Source organism: Melozone crissalis, unplaced genomic scaffold, assembly GCF_028551555.1.
Source record: "Melozone crissalis strain CALT ecotype California unplaced genomic scaffold, PUWL_Pcris_2 ptg000056l_1, whole genome shotgun sequence".
NCBI classification, from domain to species: Eukaryota; Metazoa; Chordata; class Aves; order Passeriformes; family Passerellidae; genus Melozone; species Melozone crissalis.
The window spans coordinates 8,746,792-8,755,124 of record NW_026535834.1 but is presented as its reverse complement, the minus strand read 5'-3'; the positions used below and the strand labels follow the sequence as shown (position 1 = coordinate 8,755,124).

The 8,333-nt window shown below is 50.0% G+C and overlaps 1 protein-coding gene across 2 annotated transcripts in view; it reads right to left on the bottom strand.

Annotated features, from left to right (window-relative positions):
- Positions 1 to 944: 944 nt before the first annotated feature.
- FERMT2 (FERM domain containing kindlin 2) overlaps positions 945 to 8,333 on the bottom strand; it is a 52,964-nt gene continuing 45,575 nt past the window's right edge. Inside the window, exons 11-15 of one of the 2 annotated variants that reach the window (XM_054286790.1) lie at positions 6,916 to 7,137; positions 4,614 to 4,634; positions 4,037 to 4,161; positions 3,132 to 3,273; positions 945 to 1,275 (exon numbers count right to left, since the gene is read on the bottom strand). In XM_054286790.1, the coding sequence (XP_054142765.1) occupies positions 1,102 to 1,275; positions 3,132 to 3,273; positions 4,037 to 4,161; positions 4,614 to 4,634; positions 6,916 to 7,137 (684 nt within the window). In that variant the 3' untranslated portion in view covers positions 945 to 1,101. The remainder of the gene's footprint in view (positions 1,276 to 3,131; positions 3,274 to 4,036; positions 4,162 to 4,613; positions 4,635 to 6,915; positions 7,138 to 8,333) is intronic. The other variant, XM_054286791.1, reaches the window with a different exon arrangement.

Here is an 8,333-nt window from a genome sequence, read left to right as displayed (position 1 = left end):
TGGCAGCCCTGGCCCCAGGGATCAGCTACTGAGGGTGTTGTGGCACAGCTCTGGAATCCCCTTTAACTTAGATCAAAATTTACTGGACTGAAATTGGATTTTTTGTGGGTTTTTTATTCCTCGGTTTGTCCCCATACCCCTTCCAGACATCCTACAGTTACTGCTGATCTATGCAATATCCTAGCTGGCTTGTGAGACTAGTTACAAAAACTGTACAACTTTATAAAATTTGTGGTTTTTTACATTAGTTACACAAAAACCTTTACTTCATAAACCTTTTACTTCATATCGTAATGAAAAAATTTGCATATCAGAGGCAGAACAGTGACTATGCTGGTGAATACTAAAAGTGTCATAATACAATATGGTGTACAAATAAAATTAAAAAAAAAAGACAATATAAATGATTATCAAAAGGCAAGTTAAACAAATAAAACCAAGCTATAACAGACTAACAGAAGATCATCTTCGAGGCCACACAAAACTATCCTCAAAGTCATGTCAGGCACCTTCAGAGTCCTGGTGTAGTGTGAGAGGAGAGATGGCAGCTCTGCTTGGGAGCAGGACGACTTCAAACAGGTCAAATGTACAGAATAAAAACACACAAAAAAAAGGAAATAAAACACTCATGCATTAAACATGATAAATAGACTTCATATAGGTTAGCCCTGGATGGCTTTACAAGAAGATGGCTTAGAGTTCTCTTCAAAAATTGGCTTTTTTAAAGTCAGTTAAATCTTTATCCTGATCTGCCCATCGGAGTCTGGATCTGTGGGTCACTGTCACCCTGCCCAGACACGGTCTGGTTATAGCAAATTAACAGAAGTGCTCATTAGTGCACACAGATTAACTGGTCTGGTAATGCAAAAAAAAAAAACAAAACAAAACAAAACCAAAAAAAACAAACAGAAAAAAACCAAAACCAAAACAAAAAAAAAAAGTAAAACAAAAAAAAAAACCAACGAAAAATCCAATTGTTAAAAAAAAAAAAAAGATACATTTCAAGCTTACTTTATTAAGCAGCATTATGTCAAAGGACAGCTTTGGAAAGTTAAACATGAATATGGCCATGGGGGTTCCTGTGGGGCGAGGCTGCGGGGCTCACACCCAGCCACTGGTCAGTTTGTAGAACATCTCCTCGTCCAGGCTCTCGTTCTGGTCCTTGGCCCGCGTGGACAGGAAGATGTAGCCCCCGATGAACTCGTGCACCACCTTGCAATCCACCTCGGTGCAGATGAACGACACCCGCACCTCGTCCGCGAACTCCACCGTCACCTGCGGGCACACACAGCCCAGCTCAGCCCAGCCCTGCCTCCCCTTCTCCCTCATTTCGGGGTGTTCAGATGGATTTCTAATGCCTGAGCTAAATTTTGTGGTGCCAGTGTAGGAGTGAGCCGGGAGGAAGCCAAGGGTTGGAGCTTCTCTGCTCTGGAGCCAGGCTGGAGAGCTGGGAATGTTCCCCCGGAGAGGAGGAGGCTCCAGGGAGAGCTCAGCGCCCCTGGCAGGGCCTGAAGGGGCTCCAGGAGAGCTGCAGAGGGACTGGGGACAAGGGATGGAGGGACAGGAGCCAGGGAATGGCTCCCAGTGCCAGAGGACAGGGATGGATGGGAGATTGGGAAGGAATTCTTCTCTGGTTGCCCAGAGCAGCTGTGGCTGCCCCTGGATCCCTGGAAGTGTCCCAGGCCAGGTTTAACAGGACCTGGAGCACCCTGGCACAGTGGAAGGTGTTCCTGCCCATGGCAGGGATGGAATGAGTTGATCTTTAAGGTCCCTCCCAACCCAAACCATTCTGGGATTCTGTGAATGGTAATTTGGCCTTGAGGATCCTTATGAGTTCCTTCCCCCTTTAAATATCCTATGACTCTTATTCAAATATTTAGATACTGAAATATCTTTTGTGCCTTTTTTATTCTTTTCTATTTATTTATCCATTCATTTATTTATTTGAATTACCATTACCCCTTGTATTCCCTCATGACTCAGAAACGATCCCCCAGTGTGTTTCCACCTCTCCATGGTGAGCACGTGGCCACACTTCCCCTGCTTCCAGAAAAACAGGGATTGGGCACAGACCTGTTGAAATCTGGGCTTTCTTTCCACTCTTCTCTGGTTTTCTAAATTGAATTTTGGCCACTGAAATACCTTATGGGGTCTGGGGGAGCTCATTTTGGAGTGACTGAACAAACCATTCATTTATTGGTGCTCATTCTCTTTTTGTCCCCCCATCACTGACAGCTCTGCAGGAGGGATGGGGATTCCCAGCAGAGTATCCAAGCTGGATAATTGGGATATCTGGGCTTGCAACTGAGTCAAAACAATGACTCTGAGGCAGAGGGGGACGCTGAATAATTTTTCCAGCAACTCTTAATGAGCTGCAAACTGCAGGAGAACAGCTCTCACGTATCCCTGGAAGTTTTAATTGTGTGTTCTGCCAAAAAGGAGCCCAAAAATTTGTGCACCCAAATGTAACAGCAGGGGGAAAGCCCATCTCAGAGCCTGGGGAAGTAACTACTCTGTTTTGTTTGCTATTTACATAAAAGTCTGAGTTGTACAGCAAATGAAAGGAATTTTAGTATGGATAAGGCCCTGTGTATTTGTGTTATGGGTTAGGATGGAGCCTGAGCATCAGTGCTGAGGTTTCACTTCATTTAATTATGTGGGGCTCAGAGAATGGAGAAAATAATTCCTGGCTACAGGAGAGAAAGATTTGGGGTTTTTCCTTAAAGGTCACACACAACTCCACCAGTGCCTAAAGAGACTCCAGGAGAGCTGGAGAGGGACTGGGGACAAGGGTTGGAGGGACAGGACACAGGGAATGGCTCCCAGTGCCAGAGGGCAGGGATGGATGGGAGATTGGGAACTGGGAATTCCTGGCTGTGAGGGTGGGCAGGCCCTGGCACAGGGTGCCCAGAGCAGCTGTGGCTGCCCCTGGATCCCTGGAAGTGCCCAAGGCCAGGCTGGATGGAGCCTGGAGCAACCTGGGATAGTGAGAGGCTCACGGCAGGGGGCTGGAACAAGATGAGCTTTAAGGTCCCTGCCAACCCAACCCTGTGGGATTCCAGGACTCCAGGAGTGGTTCCTGTCTCTCTGACAGGAGCAGGGGAGAGCACAGGGTGTCAGACACATCTCACCATTTTGATCTCCCAGTTGACATTCCACTGTTTCATGTTGCTGAAGCGCCAGGTCTTGACGGCGTCGCCCGTGCTGGCGTCCATGCGGATCAGCCGGTTGTAGGCGATGCCGATCAGCTCATCCTTCTTCCCACCCTGGAACCTGGCACAGGGATTGAGAAAAACAGGTCACACACACAAACCCAGCAGCTGAGTTTACTTGTAAAATCGTTGTTACAAATCACAGCAGCTCATGTTTTTAATTTCAGCTGCAGAGCGACTTCCCTGGCCAAGGACTTGCACAGGGATGTCCTTGCCCATGGCAGGGGGTTGGAATGGGATGAACTTTGAGGTCCCAACCAAACCCAACCCAATCCAAGGCAGCCCAACCCAACCCAATTCAACATAACCCAATCTAACCCAACCCAATCCAACCCAACCAAACCCAATCCAATGCATCCCAACCCAACGCAACCAAACCCAACCCAACCCAACCCAACCCAACCCAATGCATCCAAACCCAACCCAACCCAGCCAAACCCAACCCAACCCAACCCAACCCAATGCATCCAAACCCAACCCAACCCAACTCAACCGAACGCAATGCATCCAAACCCAACCCAACCCAACCCAACCCAATGCATCCAAACCCAACCCAACCCAACTCAACCCAACCCAATGCATCCAAACCCAACCCAACCCAACTCAACCGAACGCAATGCATCCAAACCCAACCCAACCCAACCCAACCCAATGCATCCAAACCCAACCCAACCCAACTCAACCCAACCCAATGCATCCAAACCCAACCCAACTCAACCCAACCCAATCTGTTCCACAATGATTCCAGGGTATTTTACCCACTCCCTGTACCCATGAAGGACACTCACTCCTCCAGCCCAGCCCAGCCCTGCAGCCGCACCCACCTGGCGTTGAAGTGCGTGATGCCGAACTCGGGCAGCGACTGCCAGGCTTGGATAAAGCGCATCTTGGCCTCGATGAGGCTCATCTGGGCCACGTTCTGGTGAGCCTCCAGGATGCGCGCCGTGATCTGCGGGCGGCGAGACACAGCGGGGTCAGGGGACAGGGGACCTCAGCGCCACCTCCGCTGCCACGCGCGCGGATCCGAGCGCGGATAATCGATAATTCCTCCCCTGAGGTTTTGTTTCAGCTCCGACTGCTCAGAGCCCACATGGAGCTTCCCATCTCCACAGACAGGAAAGCAAATATAGATCGGAGCTGTCTGACCAGAGATGTTCACATTCCCACTCATGCTCTTGGGAACTTTAAGGATGTGAGGAAACAACAAGGCAAATTTGTGGTGGAGGGTTTCCAGTTTCACCCCATAAGTCACTGGGGACTGTTATAAAACCTACCAGGGCCCAAGTGTCACGGGGAGGGTGCAGGTTTTGTTAGTGCTGTCACCGCTGCTCTCTAAACCAAAGGGGTTCTAGATTAAATTTATTTTAAGTTTATCTTAATTTTATTGTTGCTGTCACTTACCAAGTCTCTTACATAGCCTGGCTGAAGATGGCAAGGCGAAATGAAAAAATAAAAAAAAAGAAAAGGAGGCAGAAAGAAAAAAAAGCAATCAGAAATATGGCAACAAAGCAAAGAAAAAGTGTAAATTAACTGCAAACCAAAGTTCAAGCAAAAAAAAAAAAAAAACCAAAACAAACCACATGCACAATTCCTTAGGTGGAAAAGCAGCCAAAGGGAATGTGAGCAGGGACAAGCGAGCAGAGAGTCACCGCTCACGCCGGCCCTGCTGGAGCACTGCAGTGATCCCAGCTGGGCCCTGGCGTTGTGGAGAGATGGTTTTGGTCCTCAGATGGTTTGGGATGGGTTTCAGGAAAAGGTTCCTCCCCCAGAGGGTGCTGGCACTGCCCAGGCTGCCCAGGGAATGGGCACAGCCCCGAGGCTGCCAGAGCTCCAGGAGTGTTTGGCCAGCGCTGCCAGGGATGCCCAGGGTGGGATTGTTGGGGGTCTGGACTCTGATCCTTGTGGTCCCTTCCCACTCAGGACATTCTGTGATTCCTGCTGGGGCCTGAAGGGGAGGGTGAGCTGCCGGTTCAGAGGTAGGCTCATGGCCTCACTGTCCTCTCCACATCTCTGCACAAACTCGAGGCCACTCTGGCTGGGGAAGCTCGAGGGGAAGCTCAGGAGCTCACTCTGAGCTCAGCAGATCTTTCTGTTTGGGATATGTGGAGAAATGACTGGGATGCTGCTTGGGATTACAAGCAGATGAAGGGAACATCAGCTGGGCTTCTCAGAATATGTCTGCTCTTGCTGGCTCTGACACCAAACTCTGGCAGGGCACCTGAGAGTTCTGAAAATCCCTATTTTGGATCGGGTTTTGTTTATTTTCATTTAGGATTTGGTGCTTCCAATCCTAGCCTGCCAACCCTACGCTGCTGCACGTGGAGACAAACATCACCCCAGTGGGTGTGGGGCTGGTGAGGACCCAGAGCCTCCATAAATCCACAGCCAATTCCCATTTCAGCACCTCCTGTGGGCTGCACAGCCTCCTCCTCCTCCTCCCCCTCCTTCCCTGTGCCTCAGAAGGACCCTTGTGGTCAAATTCCTGACATTCCTGCAGCCTCCATCCCTCATTCCTCTCAGCAAACATCCTCTGCTGCTCCAGGCTTTGCCTCTGGCCACCAAGGAAAATCCTAAATCCACTGCTTAGCTGATGCCTGTGAGGGCCCTGGTGTCCACACCATGGCCACATCCTGACTGGGATCATCCCCATCGTGCTCATCCCCACAATTCCATAGATTTTATTTTTATAACCAGGATACCTGCACATTAAGCAAATTTTCCAAGCTAATATTTTTCCAGGTGCCTCTGTTTTCCCAGAAACCTAGAAAGTATTTTATATATATAAATATATATCTCTCTCTATATATATGTTAAAGTAGTATATTTATGCAGCCTCTCCTCCATCCAAGGGGATATAAAGGCTTATTCAGGAGAATAATAAGGGCTATATAAAATATAACTCCACTGCCAGGAAATCATCGTGCTGTGCCAATAAAAAGTTATATTTTTCCGGCTTCTCTGACTTGCAGCCTTCTTCTGGGCTTGGAGAAATCACATCCAGCCCCAGCCAGCAGCCTGAAGGATTTAAGTCACCAAAAGGCCACGGAGCAATGCTTTCCTTATTTTTGCTGCTGTTCTGACATATAATTCTCTTTGAGAGAATCCTGCATTTATTCCCAGAGCGGAAAAGTTCAGCCCTGTCAGGCAGGGATGGGATGGAGCGTGGATGGAGTTCAAGCACGAGCCACAGCAACTCAAAACCGAAGCAATGTTCCAAGGACTGGCATTTGGAAGCAGTGGAAAAGCAAAGAGAGAAATATGCAAACCGTGTTACAGCCAAGTGTGGATAAAGCACTGCAAGCAACTGCAACTCCGCTGATCCCGGGGATTTCTCCATGGATTCTGTGCAGGGGAAGGGGTTTTAACCCCAGCACCGGGCAGAGATGGGGCAGCTGGAGCCAAACCAGTATCAGCAGGGGCCAAACCATTCCCAGAATGCGTTTAAAATAAGCATCACCCAATTTCAGATGCATTTCCAATTGAAGGTTCCCCGCCGTGCCCGTGCACTTCACACAGCACGTGGCACAATCCCGGTGCTGGGTGCCATCCCCAGGTGCTGGATCCAAACCAAACCCTTCAGCCCCACCTCCTTTTAGTAACCACGTGCATCCCAGCGAGTGAGGACATCCAAAACACCCAAACCACGCCGTGTTAAACACCAGCACGCGTGTCCAGCCCAGCCAAGGCCACCAGCAGCACCTACCTGCTTGTTCTTGTACTTCTTCAGGTAGCGAGGAGACACCAGGCACTCGGGGTTGATGTCAGTGTTGATCTGCTCTGGGATGAGCTGCGGGTCTGGGTTCAAATGCTGCATTTTCAGGAAGGACAGGATGTTCTGCACTTCCATGCCGTAGGAGCTGTCGGCCATGGTCTTGCCCTTGGAGGCCAGGCGGCAGGCGGCCATCCAGCTGGCGTACTGCGTCTCCTGCCCCCCAAAACAGGGACACGTGTCTGCCACAGCCATGGGGGGACCACCAGAGCCCTCAAAAACACCCCATGGAGCCCTCATTCCCCTCCCAGCCTCAGGAGACTCCAGCATGCACAAAGACAGGCAGGGACCCAACCAACGTGCGGCCAAAAACCACACGACAAAGCTAAAGTTGATTTTCTGCTCCAGGAGTGTTTGGCCAGCGCTGCCAGGGATGCCCAGGGTGGGATTGTTGGGGGTCTGGACTCTGATCCTTGTGGTCCCTTCCCACTCAGGACATTCTGTGATTCCTGCTGGGGCCTGAAGGGGAGGGTGAGCTGCCGGTTCAGAGGTAGGCTCATGGCCTCACTGTCCTCTCCACATCTCTGCACAAACTCGAGGCCACTCTGGCTGGGGAAGCTCGAGGGGAAGCTCAGGAGCTCACTCTGAGCTCAGCAGATCTTTCTGTTTGGGATATGTGGAGAAATGACTGGGATGCTGCTTGGGATTACAAGCAGATGAAGGGAACATCAGCTGGGCTTCTCAGAGATATGTCTGCCCCAGCTGGCTCTGACACCAAACTCTGGCAGGGCACCAGGGAGCTCTGAAAATCCCTATTTTGGGTCAATTTTTGTTTAGGGTTAGGGTTATGGTCTTGCCCTTGGAGGCCAGGCGGCAGGCGGCCATCCAGCTGGCGTACTGCGTCTCCTGCCCCCCAAAACAGGGACACGTGTCTGCCACAGCCATGGGGGGACCACCAGAGCCCTCAAAAACACCCCATGGAGCCCTCATTCCCCTCCCAGCCTCAGGAGACTCCAGCATGCACAAAGACAGGCAGAAACCGACCAACGTGTGGCCAAAAACCACACGACAAAGTCAAAGCTGATTTTCTGCTCTGAACTTCTAGTAAATGCAGATAACCCCGGAAAAGGGGAGAGAAATGATGCATCTGACTCCAACTTATCAAAGGGCTAGTTAATTTCTTGATTATACTAAATTATTCTATATTATATTGCACTATATTACATTACATCTAAACTGAATCTGCACAAATCACCCAACTCAAACTCAACTCCACTGCCCAGAATCTCGTGAGTGTCTGCTGACCCACGGCCTGCACATGCCCTTGGCCCTGATAGGCCAAGGAAACAAAACACCATCACTCTGGGTAAACAATCTCCATACAGCATTCTGCTTTGGCACAAGACAGGCGC